General features: G+C 40.0%; 1 protein-coding gene across 3 annotated transcripts in view; it reads right to left on the bottom strand.

Annotated features, from left to right (window-relative positions):
- HTR4 (5-hydroxytryptamine receptor 4) overlaps nucleotides 1–24,183 on the bottom strand; it is a 468,365-nt gene that overhangs the window by 255,763 nt on the left and 188,419 nt on the right. The window contains exon 2 of one of the 3 annotated variants that reach the window (XM_083182033.1): nucleotides 20,577–20,658. The exons of the other annotated variants lie outside the window; for them this stretch is intronic. Within the exon in view, the coding sequence (XP_083038159.1) occupies nucleotides 20,577–20,602 (26 nt within the window). The 5' untranslated portion in view covers nucleotides 20,603–20,658. The remainder of the gene's footprint in view (nucleotides 1–20,576; nucleotides 20,659–24,183) is intronic. 3 annotated transcript variants of the gene reach the window in all.

The following is a 24,183-nucleotide window of genomic DNA, read 5'->3' as shown; positions in this document are numbered from 1 at the left end:
TAGACCCTTAATATTGGCTGGTGGGAATGTTATTCATTCTGTTTTTGAAAGATTGAGTTGATGTGGCGAGATTATATCCATGATGAAATGGCAAAGAGACATTTAGGGGTAGATGTATGATGTATGAAGAAGTGATAAGGAAGGAGAAATGAGCCAGAGGAGAAGTGGTCCATGTAGTCTAACTTAAATAGCAAATGGTGAAGTGAACACAAAAAGGCATAGGGTTTGTAGAGCTTCTATAAGCAGACAGTGGTGAGCAGTATACTATATTTCTAGAAGATATTCAACCTATAAATGAGTATGATGCAAATTGTCATCTCTTGGCCTTATCTGTAACAGTTTGCAGATAACCCCTGTATTCTGACAAAATATCAATCACCTCCTTTCCATCATTTCTGTCATTGTCCATAGACATTTTGCCAGGAAAATTGAGGAAACAAAACATATAGGAACAGCAGCTGGACTTCCTAGTAAACCTTAACCACTGCTACTATAGATTAAAGATTATGGGGCTAATTCAAACTTTCACACACAAGTGTGGAAATCACTATTCAGCGGTTTCTGCCCTTCTGCGAATGTGCGCTGGCCAGAGTGCACATCCATATCCGCGTTTACATTACGGTGGGGGTTGCAACAAGGGTGGCAATGCAGCATTTTCTGGGAGCATATTTGGACTGCTCTAGGGGAGGGCCGCAGTGGCTGTGTGACGTTACACACAATCACTGTTATGCGGCCACAGGTGACGCCACTTAGCCACCATGTCCCTCCCTCGCTGGTTGCAGTTTTGATGGCTACTAGCAAACTAAGCAAGCAGAAAGGATGCTGGTGCACCACGAGATGTGTACAACTCTACATACTGGCAAATATTGTCATTTTTTTTCTTGCACGCAGTCCATGAGTCAATCTTTTTACCTCCAATTCTGCATTAGGCCAACGTTTTTCGAAAAATCACATTTCTCAAGTCACTAGTCACTTAGGAAACATTACATGTTCATTTTTTTGTATTAATTATGATTCCTGACAATTTTTATGTAATCTTTTTCTTAGCAGTAATGGACTATTATTTTTTATGATTGCACTAACGTCAAGCACGTCTCTTTCCTGGCAGTCATTTTTTAATGCATTAGTCATTTTATTTAATTAGTGTTTGAGAGTACACTTCTTTAGAATTATACCAACAAAACTAAAAGGTCAACTACCCAGTTAACCGTTGAAAAAAATCCTGAGGTATTTAATGTGTTGGCATTACGAGGTAGTGATCTTATTGACTTGCAGCAGTGCATAGTTTAATTGGTACTTATGTATTATCTGGACTCCCATGTTAAATGCACCCCATTTTTTCATACCCCTACTATCCAAATACGCATGGAGTTGATTTTATATAGTGTGGCGAGCGCAGCGAGCCACCGTGCCCGAAGCGTGGCGAGCGCAGCGAGCCCCGCGAGGGGACACGGTCTCATAAGAAAAACGGGAGCCCAGATATTACATAAGTACCGTTTAATTAAATAAATAAATGCTACAAAAAATCTAGCAAATTCTTGCCCATTTCCTTATTGAAATCATTAACATGTTATTGCCGTCAATTATATTGTCAGGTAATATGTACTTATAGTGTATAAAACATAAAATCAGTGGGCTGGTTGTTTTGAAAGCCAAACACACCTGAACTTTGGGTTTAAGTCAAATCGAGTCCAGGCTTGGGTCACTTTGGGGTTGAAACTTGGATTTACTGTAAAAACCAAATCAAGCATGTATTATAGTGTCATATAAATTCCTACTTCGTGACTAAAGGTACGTACATACGGAAAGATTTGTCCAACGATTCAATCTCGTTAACGATTTCCTCTGAACCTCCTGCACAAACGATTTGGTGACAAATGATGAACGATTGAGCAAACGATTACACATGAAAGATTGATCTTTAACGATGGTGGAGGGAGAGGGAGCCAGTCAATCAGCCTTACCAAATCGTTCATCGTGCATACACATGAAACGGTATATGGAAGGATATTTTTGAAATGTGAATATGGGCGCTGGACAAAGTGATATAAATGAAAATAGAAATAGAATACAGAGGCTGGTACTTCCCTGTGATTCTCAATTCTCCAGATGAATAACTTTCAAGGACGTATGCTCTTATTTGGAAATATGAAATGACAAAAAAACAACAAGGCAGTGCCCCTCGTGTAATCCCGTTAAGATATTTTGTCAAAATTTAAAAGGTGGGATCAGTAATATAATATGGTCAGATGTTATTCTGTCGGGGTGTCACCCCTTCTCTACACACTTACACCAATCTGTAAGTATATTTGCCAAAACAAGATCTTTACATCCAGGTCACACTGTACACTCAAACGATATATGACGGGGAGTACCCCCTAAACCATATACTCACGTATTGATGGTTTTCACTACGCATATAACAGGTTTCTTTCAATAACACGGATCCTGTATCCAGGAATGGATTGATGAGAAAGAATTTCTGGATCCTTTTATGTAAAAACAGGTATCCTTTATTGGTGATGTACAACAATAAAATAAACAAAAATGGGGCTACTAAACTGTGAGTGGCCGGTCAGGGCTGGACAGGTCGTGGTGATGGTAAATGTGAACAAGGTTACCGGGGCCCCTTCTCCTTGTCCACGTTCTGTCCAGGGACCTTTCCGCTCCTCCAGTAGTATGGTCCCCAAAAGAAAGGTAAATAGGTGCAAGGGAAGTCCACCGACGCGTTTCGAACCTTAGGTGGTTCTTTTTCAAGGTGTGGTCCTTCCCCTTGCAATTCCGGAATATATAGGTGTCCCATTAATTGATACAGGTGAGGCTCAATAGCTTTAATTGGCCCACTGTATAACGCAAAATCTTCCATAGATAATCCACTGTTTGTTATTCAATATGCCAGTTCCCGTGCGGTTCACCGCAACGTCACTTCCGGTAAGCGCCCGCACACTGTAAGGTACAGAGTCCACTATCTAGGTTCCACTGTTCTTTATCCAATATGCTAGTTCCCGGGCGACGCTTGCGCAACGTCATTTCCGGTAGTCTTATGCTTCTCCTCGTGTGGTGCTACGCGACGTCACTTCCAGTCACAACATCCGGTCACTGCGTCACTGCTATGGGGTTTTCTCTATTTCCCTGGCGTAGCGTCACCTCCGGCTACACCCCCAGGTTCTCACGATGCTTTCCACGGCTTCCTTGATCTCCATAGTGACATAACGTCACTTCCTGATGCCGGGCATTGAATGTAGCTGTCACTTCGTTTCCCTGTTTGCGTTCCAAAGTTGCGTTCCAGGGACACTTTTCTTAGATTGGGCAAGTTTATTGCAGATAATCTTCTGTTTCTTAATTGCACAGGACCTACATAATAGTAGACGGTTTTTAGCAGCTTAAAGTGACAGTCAGAAAAAGATTTCAATAAATAAGAATAAATATAGCAGCGGAATAGGGCATGGAAACATCGGGGAAGAGGTGCACTAAATTGGAGTAAAAATAACAATGACTATTAAAAATGAGCTAAGGTGCATGCAAAAAAAGCTGAATAAAAGTCAGTAGGATTTTTTTAAAACACTTATAAGAACCACTTGAGTTCGAAATCCAAATTCAATCCACCTGGTGCTAATGTGTTATAGTTAAAAATGAATTTCATTTCAGTCTGTGCTAATATTTTGGGGAGGTTCTTGTTCCTCTCAGTGGTTTTAGCTACCTTAACTCCCCAAAAACCTATAATGTCTTTGGTGGAGCATTTGTGATGTTGCTTAAAATGGGAGGACAGTGAGTGTGTCTCCACTCCTTTCCTTATATTTCTTAGATGCTCCCCAATTCGAGTCTTCAGTGGTCTAGATGTACGTCCGATGTAAAACTTTCCGCATGTACACTGGATGGCATAAATTACATTCGGAGTATTACAGGTTACAAAGTCTTTAATTTTAAGTGTCTGACCATTTATGGTTAAATTCTCGAATTTAGACTGATTAAGATTGGGAGAGTTTCTACAACCCAAGCAAAGACCACACCTATAAAAACCTATAGACCGGTTGTAGCTTTGACGGGTCCCGCCTGCTGGACAGAGGCTTTGTACCACTTTGTTTTTTATGTTTGCAGACTTCCGGTACACATGGACCGGTCTATCTGGCAGATGCTGACCAAGAACTGGGTCTTGTTTTAATATATTCCAGTTTTTTTTTAAGGTTTTTTCAATTTCCCGATGTTGGGCACTATATTGGGTGATAAAGGCCCATTTCATCTTCTCATTATCTCTTCTCCTTTCTTGGGGTTGCAACAATAAGTCTCTTTCGATTGTTCTGGCTTGAACCAATCCCGACTCTACATTATTTTCTTCATACCCACAAGACCTGAAGGCTTCTTTCATTTTTACTGACTGTTCTTCAAAAGTGTCAATCTCAGTGCAGTTACGCCGAATGCGTTTAAATTGGCCACCGGGAATGCCATTCAGCCAATTTCTATGATGGCAGCTATCAGCTTGAATATACGATAATGAGTCCGTAGGCTTCTGGTAGGTTTTTGTGTGTATATTGCCATCTTTAATAAAAATTGTGAGATCTAAAAAGTTAATGGAGGTGTGGTCTATATTAAAAAGCAGTTTGATATTAAAAGGGTTATTGTTTAAAAACAGGCAGAAATGATTGAGTTCTTCCAAGCTTCCTTTCCACACGAATAAAATGTCATCGATGTATCGATGCCAGGACACCAGGTTTGCCTCATATGGGTTATTGGTCCAGATGAATTGTTCTTCCCAATAACCCATAAATAAATTTGCATAACTTGGGGCAAACCTGGTGCCCATCGCAGTTCCTTTAGTTTGCAAATAAAAATCACCCTTGAAGATAAAATAATTGTGCTGTAAAATAAAGGGGATTCCTTCTAAAATGAACTCTTGCAAAGGTGAGCTAATATCCGATCTTCTCAGGAAATTTTCAACTGCTGTTGATCCATGTTCGTGCTCAATTATAGTGTAGAGCGAACTCACATCTGCACTAACCAGAATGAAATTTTTCTCCCAGATAATTGATTTTAATTTATTTATTACATCTCTGGTGTCCTTTAAATGTGACTTATTCTGAAGTACCAGAGGTTGAAGATGGTAGTCAATGAGGGCCGACAAGTTTGCTGTAAGGGAGTCGGTTCCTGCAATGATCGGACGTCCTGGCGGTTTAATCGGATCCTTATGTATTTTGGGTAATACATATATTGCGGGTATCTGAGGGTCCTCTGTGATTAAAAATTTGGCCTCATTCTTACTTAGGACTTGTTTTTCTTCATAATTCTTCACCAAAGTTGCAAGTGTTTTCATGAATTCCGGGGTAGGGTCTTTTTTCAATTTTTTGTAGGTGGTAACGTCGTTCAATTGTCGGGTCACTTCTTCTATATAGCTTGTGGTGTCCATAATTACGACCCCCCCCCCCTTTGTCCGCTGGCTTGATCACAATCTCCTCATTCTTTTTCAAGGAATCTAATGCCAGCTGTTCCTTATATGTGAGATTGAACTTGATTTTCTTGTGTCTTACTTCTTTAAGGTCTTCTAAAACACTTGCTGCAAAGACGTCCAAAAAGCTACCTTTCACATGGGCAGGAAAAAACGTTGATCTGGGTTTGAATTTATTTTCCATCTGTATCTCCATTTCTTCTGGTGCATCTGTGTTGTCTTTCTCTTTCATAATGAAAAACTTTTTCACCGTCAATTTTCGAATGTATTTTTGGATATCTACGAAGAGCTCAAATTCGTTGATCTTATTTGATGGGGCATACTTTAGACCTTTCTCCAACACTGCTCTCTCGTGGGCATTTAGGAGGTGGGTACTTAAGTTAAAGATTTTAACCTTACCTTCTATAGCGATATCAGGAGTATCATTTTCTTTATCGCCTTGTTTGTGAGTTCTATTATTCTCTCTTTTTTTTGCTCTATTTTTCTTTTTCCTTTTCTTTGATGTTGTCATTCTCCCTCCTCTCTTGCCCCTTTTATGTCGGATTTCTATTTCAGATGGTGTTTGAGCCTCCCTTGCTCTAAAAAACGGTCCTCAGGGGTCCTAGATCTTTGATTTCTCAAAGGTTCATATCTATTGTAGGTGTTCATTCTGTAATGTTCTGATGGTTCTTCTCGCCTCCTTATTTCATAATTTTGGGTTGTTCTTGGATTCTGTCCTCGCCTCCAATTGGGGGGGCTGAATTGGTTTCCTCTTTGGATTCGTCTAGGGGTATCCCTTTTTCTCCAATTCTGTGTGACGTGTCCATAATTATATCTGGTCCTCGATTGTCACCTATATATTCCGGAATTGCAAGGGGAAGGACCACACCTTGAAAAAGAACCACCTAAGGTTCGAAACGCGTCGGTGGACTTCCCTTGCACCTATTTACCTTTCTTTTGGGGACCATACTACTGGAGGAGCGGAAAGGTCCCTGGACAGAACGTGGACAAGGAGAAGGGGCCCCGGTAACCTTGTTCACATTTACCATCACCACGACCTGTCCAGCCCTGACCGGCCACTCACAGTTTAGTAGCCCCATTTTTGTTTATTTTATTGTTGTACATCACCAATAAAGGATACCTGTTTTTACATAAAAGGATCCAGAAATTCTTTCTCATCAATCCATTCCTGGATACAGGATCCGTGTTATTGAAAGAAACCTGTTATATGCGTAGTGAAAACCATCAATACGTGAGTATATGGTTTAGGGGGTACTCCCCGTCATATATCGTTTGAGTGTACAGTGTGACCTGGATGTAAAGATCTTGTTTTGGCAAATATACTTACAGATTGGTGTAAGTGTGTAGAGAAGGGGTGACACCCCGACAGAATAACATCTGACCATATTATATTACTGATCCCACCTTTTAAATTTTGACAAAATATCTTAACGGGATTACACGAGGGGCACTGCCTTGTTGTTTTTTTGTCATTTCATATTTCCAAATAAGAGCATACGTCCTTGAAAGTTATTCATCTGGAGAATTGAGAATCACAGGGAAGTACCAGCCTCTGTATTCTATTTCTATTTTCATTTATATCACTTTGTCCAGCGCCCATATTCACATTTCAAAAATATCCTTCCATATACCTGCACATTTTGGGGAAACCAGGTGATCCCCCTTTTTTTGAAAAGAATACAGGCAGCTTGGAGCGCAGTACTGACCGCCCCACACAAACCCTAACCAGTATTCCTTCACCTAAGGGACAGTCGGTCTGCAGCTCAAGATGTTTTCCTTTCGGGAAACCAGAAAGACCAAATTGGATACATTATTCTCCAGTATTGAGGATAATTATGATATCCTGGATAACAATCTAGAGAATATCATGAACGAGTTAGAAAAGGATCTCACCAAAGAATGCCGTCTTTGGTGGGAAATAGCTACACTAGAAAAATATTTAGCAAACAATATGGTACCAAAAGGCCTAATAATTGATAAAAAAGCATCCTTCACTAATGCATCTGAGGAATTTTTAGCAGACTGGGAAAAGATCACCCATCAGTGCTCACTATCCCTGATGAACCTAATTATTAGGGAACGGAAAAAAGATTTCAAAGAGGTCAAATCAAAAATTGAAAAAAACAAAGAAAACATCAAACCACTCAGTCACCTACCTGAATTGAAAGATCTGGAAGAGGAGATAGAATATAATCTAGATAGAGTGGAAAAAACCCTAAAAGACAGGAAAATCAGAAAATTCATCAGAGATAAAAAAGCCTCAGAAGGCATTATCCAGGAGGATGTCCCATTACCAATTCGGAAAAATAATAGGAAAGACCGTTCACGGAACCGCAAAGAATTTTCTCCACAGAAATCTCAACACGAGAGGCATCTGAGACGAAGAGATGAATCTAGAGACAGATATCCCGCAGGCATCAATCGAGGACCAGATATAATTATGGACACGTCACACAGAATTGGAGAAAAAGGGATACCCCTAGACGAATCCAAAGAGGAAACCAATTCAGCCCCCCCAATTGGAGGCGAGGACAGAATCCAAGAACAACCCAAAATTATGAAATAAGGAGGCGAGAAGAACCATCAGAACATTACAGAATGAACACCTACAATAGATATGAACCTTTGAGAAATCAAAGATCTAGGACCCCTGAGGACCGTTTTTTAGAGCAAGGGAGGCTCAAACACCATCTGAAATAGAAATCCGACATAAAAGGGGCAAGAGAGGAGGGAGAATGACAACATCAAAGAAAAGGAAAATGAAAAATAGAGCAAAAAAAAGAGAGAATAATAGAACTCACAAACAAGGCGATAAAGAAAATGATACTCCTGATATCGCTATAGAAGGTAAGGTTAAAATCTTTAACATAAGTACCCACCTCCTAAATGCCCACGAGAGAGCAGTGTTGGAGAAAGGTCTAAAGTATGCCCCATCAAATAAGATCAACGAATTTGAGCTCTTCGTAGATATCCAAAAATACATTCGAAAATTGACGGTGAAAAAGTTTTTCATTATGAAAGAGAAAGACAACACAGATGCACCAGAAGAAATGGAGATACAGATGGAAAATAAATTCAAACCCAGATCAACGTTTTTTCCTGCCCATGTGAAAGGTAGCTTTTTGGACGTCTTTGCAGCAAGTGTTTTAGAAGACCTTAAAGAAGTAAGACACAAGAAAATCAAGTTCAATCTCACATATAAGGAACAGCTGGCATTAGATTCCTTGAAAAAGAATGAGGAGATTGTGATCAAGCCAGCGGACAAAGGGGGGGGGTCGTAATTATGGACACCACAAGCTATATAGAAGAAGTGACCCGACAATTGAACGACGTTACCACCTACAAAAAATTGAAAAAAGACCCTACCCCGGAATTCATGAAAACACTTGCAACTTTGGTGAAGAATTATGAAGAAAAACAAGTCCTAAGTAAGAATGAGGCCAAATTTTTAATCACAGAGGACCCTCAGATACCCGCAATATATGTATTACCCAAAATACATAAGGATCCGATTAAACCGCCAGGACGTCCGATCGTTGCAGGAACCGACTCCCTTACAGCAAACTTGTCGGCCCTCATTGACTACCATCTTCAACCTCTGGTACTTCAGAATAAGTCACATTTAAAGGACACCAGAGATGTAATAAATAAATTAAAATCAATTAGTTGGGAGAAAAATTTCATTCTGGTTAGTGCAGATGTGAGTTCGCTCTACACTATAATTGAGCACGAACATGGATCAACAGCAGTTGAAAATTTCCTGAGAAGCTCACCTTTGCAAGAGTTCATTTTAGAAGGAATCCCCTTTATTTTACAGCACAATTATTTTATCTTCAAGGGTGATTTTTATTTGCAAACTAAAGGAACTGCGATGGGCACCAGGTTTGCCCCAAGTTATGCAAATTTATTTATGGGTTATTGGGAAGAACAATTCATCTGGACCAATAACCCATATGAGGCAAACCTGGTGTCCTGGCATCGATACATCGATGACATTTTATTCGTGTGGAAAGGAAGCTTGGAAGAACTCAATCATTTCTGCCTGTTTTTAAACAATAACCCTTTAAATATCAAACTGCTTTTTAATATAGACCACACCTCCATTAACTTTTTAGATCTCACAATTTTTATTAAAGATGGCAATATACACACAAAAACCTACCAGAAGCCTACGGACTCATTATCGTATATTCAAGCTGATAGCTGCCATCATAGAAATTGGCTGAATGGCATTCCCGGTGGCCAATTTAAACGCATTCGGCGTAACTGCACTGAGATTGACACTTTTGAAGAACAGTCAGTAAAAATGAAAGAAGCCTTCAGGTCTTGTGGGTATGAAGAAAATAATGTAGAGTCGGGATTGGTTCAAGCCAGAACAATCGAAAGAGACTTATTGTTGCAACCCCAAGAAAGGAGAAGAGATAATGAGAAGATGAAATGGGCCTTTATCACCCAATATAGTGCCCAACATCGGGAAATTGAAAAAACCTTCAAAAAAAACTGGAATATATTAAAACAAGACCCAGTTCTTGGTCAGCATCTGCCAGATAGACCGGTCCATGTGTACCGGAAGTCTGCAAACATAAAAAACAAAGTGGTACAAAGCCTCTGTCCAGCAGGCGGGACCCGTCAAAGCTACAACCGGTCTATAGGTTTTTATAGGTGTGGTCTTTGCTTGGGTTGTAGAAACTCTCCCAATCTTAATCAGTCTAAATTCGAGAATTTAACCATAAATGGTCAGACACTTAAAATTAAAGACTTTGTAACCTGTAATACTCCGAATGTAATTTATGCCATCCAGTGTACATGCGGAAAGTTTTACATCGGACGTACATCTAGACCACTGAAGACTCGAATTGGGGAGCATCTAAGAAATATAAGGAAAGGAGTGGAGACACACTCACTGTCCTCCCATTTTAAGCAACATCACAAATGCTCCACCAAAGACATTATAGGTTTTTGGGGAGTTAAGGTAGCTAAAACCACTGAGAGGAACAAGAACCTCCCCAAAATATTAGCACAGACTGAAATGAAATTCATTTTTAACTATAACACATTAGCACCAGGTGGATTGAATTTGGATTTCGAACTCAAGTGGTTCTTATAAGTGTTTTAAAAAAATCCTACTGACTTTTATTCAGCTTTTTTTGCATGCACCTTAGCTCATTTTTAATAGTCATTGTTATTTTTACTCCAATTTAGTGCACCTCTTCCCCGATGTTTCCATGCCCTATTCCGCTGCTATATTTATTCTTATTTATTGAAATCTTTTTCTGACTGTCACTTTAAACTGCTAAAAACCGTCTACTATTATGTAGGTCCTGTGCAATTAAGAAACAGAAGATTATCTGCAATAAACTTGCCCAATCTAAGAAAAGTGTCCCTGGAACGCAACTTTGGAACGCAAACAGGGAAACGAAGTGACAGCTACATTCAATGCCCGGCATCAGGAAGTGACGTTATGTCACTATGGAGATCAAGGAAGCCGTGGAAAGCATCGTGAGAACCTGGGGGTGTAGCCGGAGGTGACGCTACGCCAGGGAAATAGAGAAAACCCCATAGCAGTGACGCAGTGACCGGATGTTGTGACTGGAAGTGACGTCGCGTAGCACCACACGAGGAGAAGCATAAGACTACCGGAAATGACGTTGCGCAAGCGTCGCCCGGGAACTAGCATATTGGATAAAGAACAGTGGAACCTAGATAGTGGACTCTGTACCTTACAGTGTGCGGGCGCTTACCGGAAGTGACGTTGCGGTGAACCGCACGGGAACTGGCATATTGAATAACAAACAGTGGATTATCTTTGAAAGATTCTGCGTTATACAGTGGGCCAATTAAAGCTATTGAGCCTCACCTGTATCAATTAATGGGACACCTATATATTCCGGAATTGCAAGGGGAAGGACCACACCTTGAAAAAGAACCACCTAAGGTTCGAAACGCGTCGGTGGACTTCCCTTGCACCTATTTACCTTTCTTTTGGGGACTATACTACTGGAGGAGCGGAAAGGTCCCTGGACAGAACGTGGACAAGGAGAAGGGGCCCCGGTAACCTTGTTCACATTTACCATCACCACGACCTGTCCAGCCCTGACCGGCCACTCACAGTTTAGTAGCCCCATTTTTGTTTATTTTATTGTTGTACATCACCAATAAAGGATACCTGTTTTTACATAAAAGGATCCAGAAATTCTTTCTCATCAATCCATTCCTGGATACAGGATCCGTGTTATTGAAAGAAACCTGTTATATGCGTAGTGAAAACCATCAATACGTGAGTATATGGTTTAGGGGGTACTCCCCGTCATATATCGTTTGAGTGTACAGTGTGACCTGGATGTAAAGATCTTGTTTTGGCAAATATACTTACAGATTGGTGTAAGTGTGTAGAGAAGGGGTGACACCCCGACAGAATAACATCTGACCATATTATATTACTGATCCCACCTTTTAAATTTTGACAAAATATCTTAACGGGATTACACGAGGGGCACTGCCTTGTTGTTTTTTTGTCATTTCATATTTCCAAATAAGAGCATACGTCCTTGAAAGTTATTCATCTGGAGAATTGAGAATCACAGGGAAGTACCAGCCTCTGTATTCTATTTCTATTTTCATTTATATCACTTTGTCCAGCGCCCATATTCACATTTCAAAAATATCCTTCCATATACCTGCACATTTTGGGGAAACCAGGTGATCCCCCTTTTTTTGAAAAGAATACAGGCAGCTTGGAGCGCAGTACTGACCGCCCCACACAAACCCTAACCAATACACATGAAACGATTGGTACACATCGTTAACGATTGGTCGCTGATTTTTCTGCATGCAGGAAAGATCAGCGACCTCTACCAACGACCGTCGGGTACGCGCAGCGTTCGATATATCGTTCATACACACGGAACGATTTGAACGATTGGTCGTTTCAATCGATCGGGAACGCCCAGATCGTTGGCCAAATCTATCCGTATGTACGCACCTTTAAGGTGCCATTACACACTGAAAGTGACTAGAAGTTACTGATTTAACTAACACTGTAGTGCAACAACAGATCCAAAAATTATTACATGGTTTTAGACTTTCTTTCAATTTTAAAGATAGAAATACTAAATCAAGCCAAGGCCCCAATTCAGGTTGGCTCAGTAAATTGTGAACATCGCTGCTTACCAAGCGCCTGAGACTCCGTCTGGCCAAATATCCGCCCCAACCATGAGAACGGCCAGCATTTTATAAAACACTGGGCATTCCCATGGACAAGCCCATTTTTCGCCCCTGGCGGTCCTTGTCCGTAGCAATTGGTCCAGCGAGTATGTAATGTTCGCTGTCGGGGTGTGCACATGCCCATGCGCAAACCCATCAGGGCTGGGGCCTAATTCAGATCGCTATAAGTGAATCCCCCAAATCTGAACCAAACTACCAAAGAGTAGTAACACATGCATATGCGCCCATCTGAACATGAAATATATCTTCATTTACATAGTGGATTTTGGCACTGGGCATACTGTTGGCACTGAATAGGGTGTCAAATATTATACAATCTACCATGATACTTATTAAATTAAAGATCACATGACATTTTTAAGTTTCCTAACTAGCAGCAGATTTTACTTATGGGCTGCAGGACTATAACCCTGCTTCATCACTCCCCGACCTGTGTGGGCGACCATCGGAGAATGGGGGAGGTTCCCACAGATGGGGGAGGTGTTCGCATGAAACTTCCACTTGCGGTCCTTTCGCTCAGCGTCTTACCGCATTACCGTCATACCGATTCATATGGTAGGCTGGGCTAAGAACACTCAGTGGCCGTCCGAAAATACGCATCCGTTCGAGTCAATCCTACCAGTTGAATTTTACATAGAAATCTTGGTCACCCCTGACAGGAGTGTTCACTGTCCTATGTTACAATAAAATTGCAACGTATGTAACATTACTGTGTCTGACTCAACATAAAAAGACAGTCTGTTAAAACGGATACAACTGTTGTATCTGGATTGGTACGAAATACCGGCGGTCGGAATCTTGGCGGTCAAACTCCCAACGCCGAAATACCGACAGGGGGATATGGCTCGCTGCACTCGCCACGCAGCGGGCCCGGTGCCTCGCTATGCTTGGCACACTAATTTATTCTCCCTCTATGGGTGTCGTGGACTCCCATAGAGGGACAAAGTGTCGTGATTTTGACCGCAGGGATTTCAACTGCATCCCCTTATATCTCAGTCATTTAAAGAGAATACATCTATTTTTATAACAGTTTTAACTACACTGCTGCAGAATTTACAGACCTGTTACTAAAGAAGACGCAAATTATTCAAGGGGTGACCTAATCAACACTCACTGGTGAACAAGATTGAGACCTCATAATTAATGTAATATATTTTGTTGTTTGATTATTTCTTTATTGGGACAGCCCAACATACCCCCATAAGAATAGCCAATACACAATAATAGACACTTCTACACAAAGATTTTTTCAAAAGTAATTTATTATATAGTGTCAACTACCTAATTATCATACTATAATAAATCATTCATTAAACAGTGCGTGGTCAGTAAGCCACCGTATTTTAACACACCTTATCCCTTTTCTGTTTTCACCTGTCATTGTTACTTGTGTGTTTGATATATTTCGCTTGTTTTTTTAACCATAGTAATAAAAGTTATATTTTATTTAATTTGTGAGAAACTCTAGGTGCACCACACTATTGACAAACTTTCTTCTTTCCTGTTCATGATCTATCCTATTTTTTTGTCTCAGTGGTAGCACACTCCACTAAACACCATATTATTTTAATAACAAAGCAATACTTACGTGTTTTGGGGGGTTGTCTCTTTTTCCTCAAAAACCACAATGAGGGTCCTGTGTGGGTAACAACCCTTGTGTCAGCATTCCAGAAGCTCACAGAGGGATGGGCATGCCCCCACAGTGAAGAAAAACGGGGGACTGACTGAATGATTGCAGCATTCCCACAAAGCCATGCTCCCTTTTGCAGAGGTCATGCTCCTTTTTGGGAGAGGTCTCTACTCCATGGTTTGATATGTTGAGAGGTATGCAATAATGCCCGGACTCACAGAGGGTAGTACAGGTTGAGTTTCCCATATCCATATATCCGTTACCCATATTATTCCGAAAACAAAAGTTTCTAAAATGTACTTTTTTTTTCTTCTTTGCTAAAAACCTACTGGGGACATCTGCAACTGGCACTACATATGTGCAAGGAAATTATTGCTTAGTATTCAAATTCAGTGCCTGAGATAGTACATAAACTTTGTTTCATGATTTCATGCACAAATAAAATATTTGAGTGTATTTCATGTGATTGATGTGTTTATACAACATAAATGCAAGATACCTCAATATACAGTACCTCCTTCAAATATAAAAATATTCCAAAATATGCAATAGTGCTTCTGGTCCAAGCATTTTGGATAAGGGATACTCAACTTGTATTAAGAAAATAAAACATTGCAGCAAATCATTTTTAATAATTTAAAGACAAATATTTAAAAACTGTTTATTATTTGTTTTGATATACAGTATTAATGGGTTTATTTACTACCGTATTTTCTGCACTATAAGGCGCACCGGACTATAAGTGCAGTCTCAATTATGGGGTCGATTTCTGCACTTGACCCATACATAAGGTGCACCGTATTATAAGGCGCATGCTAAAACAGCATGTCTCTACACTGGTGCCATTTTCTGGGGTCATCGCAGTGTACGTATTACGTCCCGGTGTGAGCGGGAAATGGTCCGACAGTCAAACTCAGTGCACACATAAGGCGCACCTGATTATAAGGCGCACGGCCTATTTTGGTGAAAATTTAAGGCTATTAGGTGCGCCTTATAGTCCAAAAAATACGGTAAGCATTATTTATCACACACTATTATGTATCACTTTTTGAAGCTTGGTGCATCTGGCACATGGTGGGATACACAGATAATAGATCAGAGGTTCCCAAACTCTGTCCTCGGGACCCCATGCATGTTTTGCAGGTCAACTCACAGAATTACAAGTAAAATAATTAGTTCCACCTGTGGATCTTTAAAATGTGTCAGTCAGTAATGAGTGCACCTGTGTACCTGCCAGGTGACCCTGAAACGTGAACTGTGTGGGGTCCTGAAGATCGAGTTTGAGAACCGCTATAATAGATAATAAGGAACTTTTTCCGAGACATAGTTAATAGATAATATAAGTGATTTGGTGAGAGACAGTTAATAAATAATATAAGGGACATCATAACAGACACAGTTAATAGATAATATAATTGACTTGGTGAGAAACACAGCTAATAGATACTATAAGTCATTTGGTGAGAGACACAGTTAATAAATAATATAATGGACTTGGTGAGAGACACAGTTAAAGGGCAGGATGTACTAAGGGAAAAATGTGGTAAAACCCCCGTTTTCGGGGGTTTTACCACATTTTCAAATGTACTAAGAACCGGCCATTGGGTGGCGATAACCTTAATAAGCCTATGGGCTTATAACGCCGCCTGCCGCAACCCGCCGCAGATGCCGACCCTCCTCCCGTGGCTTACCTTTCCTAGGCATCACAATGCCGTGACGGAGACCCCCCATGATACCTGTGATGTGGTGTGCGGGGGGGTCTCCGTCACGGCATTGTGATGCTAGTCGCTTATGTTAGTACATATGCGATTGCATCGTTGTAGTGGTGCAACGATGGGACATGGTAAGAGACACAGTTAATAGAAAATATAAGGGACACTACAGGGGAAGGGCTGCATTTAAATTCAATGCTAAAGGAAAAGGAGGAACATGTGGAAGGTTATGTAAAAGAACATCTGAAAATCTCCAAATAGATGGAGATGTACATTAAAATATTTTTAACTGAAGTGTCAATATTCACCATGGAAATTTAATATAGTTGCAGCTTAACCTTTACTTTATAAGCAAAGATGCATTTCCTGATGGATTGCGCAGCTAAAATGCCAGGGCACAATTTGCTGCCACCGGATCATCTCTTGAATTAAATTCCATTGGCTGGCTTGAGTGCTATATTAAGTGACATTTGCTGGAACTGGATTTTAAACGTTCCATTAGTTAATTGTTGGCTGAGCTGTTGGGAAGGCCACATTGATAAATAGAGCTATAAATCGTCTCCTTGGAAACAGAAGGGACTGTCCTGCAAAACTCTGCAACACTAATTGTACTCAAAACAATATGCAGCAAAAACACTCAGCATAATAGAAGTAATAGCACAATGGAAACACATAGATGCACAATGGAAAAACATAGGTGCACAATGGAAACACATACTGTAGGTGCACAATGGAAACACATAGGTGCACAATGGAAACACATACTGTAGGTGCAAAATGGAAACACATAGGTGCACAATGGAAACACATACTGTAGGTGCACAATGGAAACACATAGGTGCACAATGGAAACACATAGGTGCATCTCTCCCACAAGCCTTCCCCTCTTTTCCTATTGTTGTTTGGGGGTACAGTAGGATTCTTGAGACTGATCTCTGCAAGAGTTGTTACATGGAATGTCGTGGGTGTGATTTGCTTCTCGTGCACATAGATACCTCTAAGGGGGGAATTTACTAAGATGGGAGTTATATTTCACATTTGATGTTGCTATGGGCAACCAATCAGAATCTACTTATTTATTTAGCACCTTCTAGAATCTAATAGATAGCATCTGATTGGTTGCCCATAGCAACGTCCCTTGGGAAATAGAACTCCCATATTTGTAAATTTACCCCTTTGTTGGCAGGCTTCGGCAGAGATCGCAACAGGAACACGCACAGTAAAAATGTGGTCCACTTGGTGGAAGTGCGCCAAGCCATGAGATGACAATTAGCAGCATGGCAGTCCAACACCAGTCAGCATTGTGCAAAAGCTGGCGGAGCGGTGGGGCTATGACCTCACTGTAGTGTGGTAGAAATTATGAAATGTAGTTTTTCATAACCAAAGAGCATTGTAAACTTAAGTCAAGTGTGGGGGAAGGCACATATTTAACAGCTTGCATCTTAGCAGGACCCAGAAGTAAGGAGAAGACCAACATACAGAACCTCAGCGATTCTCAAACAACACTTGTCATGGGTAAAATAAATGTTGATTTCACAGCTCTTTGGAGGCCATAAAATAAATGGATTGAGATTTTTCTTGCAAATACCATTTTTGTACTGGCCTCTTTTGGGCCTCATGGAGATGAAGATACTAAAGAGTTTATTTACTAAGATGGGAGTTCTATTGAAGATTAGGGGGGGAAATGTGTGAGAATCAGAAAGTGAGAGATTTTGTGAGAGTTTAACACTTTTTAAAAAGCGACAATCATTTACATGGCAAAATCACCTGGTTTTTCAGTGTACATGGTTGCCACTTAAAAAAATGGAAAACCTCTCACAAAATTATCACTTTCTGATTCTCATGTTGGGGGCCAAATGTACTAGGCTTGAAAAGTGATAAAATGGAGAGTGATAAATAACCAGCGTATATATACCTTCATTGTGGAAGGCACCTCTGCAGCTGCCTCTAATTGTTCCAAGTGCCGGTCCCGTGCTCATTATATATATATATATATATATATATATATATATATTTTTATAAAGTGAATGCTGGGCGCCACTTGTGTGCAATGTTTATATAAAATTGCCAATAATAGGGAAAATCACTTATAAATCACTTATACAGTAAATCAATAAAAAGGTCCTTATATGCAACCCTATCCCCTATCCCCTAAAATATAAGCCTTGGTAAGCAGCTAGATAAAAATGTGCATGAAAATAGATAGGGATTCAGCGACTAGTAATGCTATATACTTAAAAATAGAGGACAAGTATATCAATAAAATAAAAGATTATTAATACACACTTAAATCTTTAAAAATACATATAAAATAGGGGGTACATTTTGTTATATGATAGATATGTTACATATTAAAAGAACTTAAGCTTACCCTTTCATGAGTGTGCAATATTTGCAAAGCTTTTAAAGACCATTTGATTGTATTGAATTTCCATTACACCAAGGAGCCCTTCTTTAAAAGGGTTATATCGTCAATCTAAACTCTAATTAAAAGCATTTTTATCCTGAACATACCCCTGAGGAAGTCGTTAGGACGAAACACATTGGTTTTGACTTTGTTGCGTGCTAACTTCATGACTCATTTGAAGTGGACATCATATGTTGTTTTATGAAATTTTCATTCTGTATTAAATATTGAAAAAATCGACAGTGTATGAATGTATTAATGTCGAAGAGGTGGTGGTTTATTCTATTAACCCTATTCTCTGCTAACAGGGGGATCTTTAGAGTTGCAGCTACTATCTTCTAGCGCATTAGATGGTCTTTTTTCTATTTTATATATATATATATATATATATATATATATATATATGTACATACACAGTATATATAGTATAGCTGACGATTGAAGCCTTTTTTTCTATTTTGTAAGATGATAGCTGTTAAATGTTGGCCAGGTGACACAAGGTAATGATCCTTATTCCCATAAGTTATGTTGCCAGAGAACAGTACCTTTGTGGGGATTTCAGACAATACAAACAACAGTCTTTGAAAATTTGTACCAATAAACATGTACATGCATGTTCGTATGTATGTATACAGGGTCAGCACCATGGTGGTAATGGAGACGTGACCTCATGATGAGGGACATGGGCCCTTATTCTGATTCGCGCGGTACGGCCCGCGTGCGGCCGTACCGCCGATGTTTTCCGTCTGCACATGCGCAGAGGTCAATCTGCGCATGTGCAGGCGAATTCGCCGCACATAACGTTACTACGCCGCAAAGGGGGCGTATAGGGGAGTGAGGGGCTTCATGCCCTCATTTCCCTATGTATACGCCCCGCGTTTCATGGGCGTTCCCATGCAAACGCGGGGCGTACGCATGCTAATGAGGGCATGACGCAACTCATGGGGGCGGAAAGCTGACGTCGCCGGATGTCAGCTTTCAGCCCCCATACAAGCTACCACACGGACGATTGTCCGTGTGGTCTCAGCTTGCGGGAGCTGCCGCGGCGTGCGGACCTGCCTTCGATGGTCGACGACCATCGAATGCAGGGGGCAGCTCCCACCATGGTGGAGGCGTAGCCTCCACCATTTTTATGCGGATCGCCAGCCGTCCGTGTACGGACGGCCGTGGCGATCCGTAGGGTGGGCGGGGATTCGTCTGGTGCGGTCGGAGCCGCATATGCGGCTCGACCGCACCAACCAGAATAAGGGCCATGGACTTAAGGGCCGACCGCATTTTCAGCACTTCCGGAGATGCTGGACTGCCCTTGAATATTCATCTGGCTTTACAACTGGCTCCTACACTGTGACATGAGCCAAGTGCTGCATGAAATGTTACAGTATGTGACCCCAGCTCAGGCATGACCCACACCTCCAAGTGATGCCATTGAAAGTATGTATGTATGTATGTATGTATGTATATATATATATATATATATATATATATATATATATATATATATATATATATATATATGTGTGTGTGTGTGTGTGTGATTAATTTCCAGCTTTGGATCCCAGCAGTACACTTCCTGTCACAGAGCCATTATATGTCTTAGAATATCTGTGATCCCTGTTACTGAGCATTATCACTTAACACCAGTCATTTGTCAATCAAGGGTCTTTTATGAATTTTTCATTGATGATCTCTGGTTAACAACTTTCGGATTCTCTTATACTGGACCACTGTTCAAAAATTCTATAAGGAGACGTTTACTTCTACCTTATTATGCACCATATGTTCAATAGATATGTGGTTATATTGCCCCTGATGAAGTCACTGTGATGACGATACGCTTTGGACTTGATTCTAACACCAAATGTTGCTGAAAAAACTACATACATGATTGTATTGTGTTTTAATTTGTATATATACAATATTATGCCCAAAAGGGTACATTTTATTTATTAAAGATGTTTTACCATAATTGTTTGTCCCTCTTAGCGCATTCTGAACCTTGTCTCTTTTTTTTTTTCAAATATATTTGTACATGTATATATTTTTTTGCATTTTAATTTGAGATATTCTCTTTCATATACAGGTGCCGATTGGTATAATTTGGGCTATGTTACCCTGAGGTGCCAGCACTAAAATGTACCAAAAACATAACATGTACAGTCTTACCTCACATTACTATCAAGTTCTTCCATCACAGTCAGTAGGCATGGGAGGATGGGAAATCAGTGCCCTTGAGATTAAAATTGCCCTGCAAAATACAAAAGTCACAAAATACTTTTACATTGTTTTACATAAGCAGACACAGAAAAATAACTGCCTCCATTTTCATAAATTCACATACAATCAGTGGTGGCTCCAAAATTGAAAAATGAGAGCAATACCAGCTACCAGTGAGTCAGTTTGGAATGGCATTAGAAACATAGAATTCAACGGCAGATAAGAACCACTTGGCCCATCTAGTCTGCCCCTTTTTTAAACATGTTACCTCAAACCATATTTGATCCTTATTTTTTTGTAAGGATATAAATATGCTTATCCCAAGCATGTTTAAATTGTACTACTGTATTTGCCTCTACCACTTCTGATAGGAGGCTATTCCACTTATCTACTACTCTTTCTGTGAAGTAATTCTTCCTCACATTTCCCCTGAATCTTCCTCCCTCTAGTTTCAGTGCATGTCCTCGTGTTCTGCTGCTCCTCTTCCTGTGAAGAATGTCTCCCACCGGTACCTTGTTAAAACCCTTGATATATTTGAAAGTTTCTATCATGTCCCCCCTTTCCCTTCTCTGCTCCAAAGTATACATATTAAGATCTTTTAGTCTTTCCTGGTACGTTTTGTGATGTAGGCCATGTACCATTTAATTGCCATTCTTTGTACAGTCTCTAATGTATTTATATCCTTCTGAAAATATGGCATCCACAACTGAACACAGTACTCTAGATGAGGTCATACAAATGACCTATACAGAGGCATTATTACTTCTTTCTTTCGCTGTGCTTCCCCTATTTGAATTTTGAACTGTGCCGCAGCTCATCCCAGGAGCCTCCTCTGCATAGGATGCTCAACCAGAATGTCAAACCAACAGCTAATACAAATGCATTTTTGACTAGAGCTTTTTAGATTTGAGCTTTTTTATGCCATAGCCATGTTGCACTTCAATTTTGGCTCTGTCTGGACTTGCATCCTATTGTACTACCGGAGCAGGAATTCATGTTAGATATCAAGACAGCTGGTAACATGGTTGGAGACATGGGGTATATTTTGCATAAAGCAGCCAGAGAGACATTATATGGCATGAGAGCAGTGCTAGTGACAGCTGGCAGATTTTAGAAGTGGAGATGAAAGGACGTACTTAGAGAATATGTAGCAAGACCAGATATATTTTTACTGTACTATATTAATTCTTATGGGAAATCAATTTTTGTTTAGAGCTTTTTAAGTTAGCACTCCAGTTTTCAATACAGAATTAAGAGCACTTAGCGGGGGATTGGGCAACTGTTTTATACAAGGGGACTGCAAGCCTCAAATGGAACATTCGGCCAAATGTTTGTTCCTATATCTGCTGGGCACTTTTACAGAGACAAGGCTTAAGGTAAATGAAAGAGCACATTTACAAAATAACTGGAATCAGGTAAAAGTAATGTTGCTGAGAGCTTACATTTAACGTTCACTAGCTGAACTGGAATATTTGGAGGAATAAATGCATATTCATAATCAGTGCAAAAGGTAATATTCTATATCGTAAGAAATAGAAAAAATGGTTTGATCCTACTTCTGTGTGTCTCTGGGTATGTGTGATATATTTAAACACACATCCATAGGCGTGCGCACATTGAGTGTTAAGGGTGAATTTATTTGCGTAATTATAAGATTAAAACTGAAACAGGCAGGATATAATGGTGTGGCTGAGAGACGTTTTCTATTGTAGTGAATGCACGCCTGATTGGCGGTGTTAGACAGACCCAATGGCGGTGTTAGACATGCCCAATAGGTGTTGCTAGGCACACCGCTTTGACAGTGCACCCCCTAATAAAATGTGCTGCGTATACCTATGCACACAACCCTTTGAAACAAACACAAAAAAAAAATCGGGTGCACAGAATAACCTAAATAATTACAGTTATTATGTGTCAATTGCAGTTCTCAATGAGGACCTCTGTGTCACTCAATAATAGCCAGAAATTAATAAACAATTTAGATAACTTGTTAGAGAGCACACATATGACAGTAAAATGAAAGCAATAATATACAGTTTTATTTAATAACAACTTACAGAAATTTGATACCGTATGGTTAAGATTCTTGTTTGCAAATAAAATTTAACAAACTGGCAAGGACACCAACACTTTTCCAACACAGTTCAATCCGACTCACAATTAATTCAAGGTTGCTGTGATGATTAGTACCAGACTAACTTTTTTTTTATATAGAGTCACAGTAGCTCTCTATTTTGAGCAGGTGGAATAAATTTATTACTGTTATTTAAAAAAAAATTAGAGTTAAGTTAAGCCAGCTAAACTCTAATTCTTCACAATAACAATAATAAATATATTCCACTTGCTCAAAAAGCCTTGCTTAAAAGCCGGGACCACTCATGGCTGTCAGACTCGCAACACATTATACTTGGTACACACGATCCTGATTGTTAGTAGATCGTTAGCAGATTGTGTGATGGTCACACGATCTGTTGGAGCACACAATCTGCTAATGATCTGCATCCAATCCGATCCCAATCCGATCTGAGTCTGTATCTTGTTGAATGGGTCTTTTACAGATCCTACCTGCAGCAGGTAGGATCTGTAAAAGGACCAAACGACAGCGGGGATGCGCACCGGATTGGAATCGGTTTGGAATCGGATCTAAACATGCAAAAATATGCCCAAACTACATACAATCTACATCCAATTGGTCGGAATTGGATCCAGATTGATGGGCTTGCAGGGGCAAACGCAGGATTTTCAGAAGGGGGTTTCCAGAGGGGCGGAACAAAGCACGGAGATGGACACTTAGGTGACCCAGTATATGCCGGGTCAGTTAAAGTATTATAGATATACCAAATGTATATAAATAATAATAATTATTATTATTATTATTATTATTATTATTATTATTATTATTATTATTATTATTATTATTATTATTATTAAAAATATATATATATATATACATATATATGAGAAGAATAAATTATATATATATATATATATATATATATATACACACACACACACACAAACACATACATATATATATATATATATATATATATATATATATACACACATACATTCATATATACGTACAGGGGCGTCAACCCCTGGGCATAGCAATGTATTGGGGCCCCTACCGATCCTCCAGCGGTAGGGGTGGGGGAAGCTTTGATGTCCCGCGGGTGGTAGGGAGTATTATATCAACCGCTCAGCATGTAGGGCCTGGATCAGTAATTTCCACTAATTACCCCTTTACTGCACAGATGGTGAGAGAATGGGGGCATTGGGCTGAATGAAGGGGCCATGATACATAACTTCCAGGGTGGTAGAGGATGTTTAATATGCAGAGGAGCGGTGTATAGTGGAGTGGTCTTATTCATAATTTTCTGGTGGGAGGACAGCTTGCTTGACTGCAGATATCTTCAGTTCCCGGAAATAGATTTCTTAGATTTTAATGGAATTAAAAACTAGAGAATCCCACCTACCAACTGGTATTGGTGATTAGGGGATCAGATTTCAGGAGGCAGAGCAATCTGCCAACGAATATATAAAACTACATACC

This window comes from Crinia signifera, chromosome 4 (assembly GCF_055691185.1).
Source record: "Crinia signifera chromosome 4, ASM5569118v1, whole genome shotgun sequence".
Classification (NCBI taxonomy): domain Eukaryota; kingdom Metazoa; phylum Chordata; class Amphibia; order Anura; family Myobatrachidae; genus Crinia; species Crinia signifera.
Note: the sequence above shows the minus strand (reverse complement) of the source record. Positions and strands in the feature narration are given on the sequence as shown.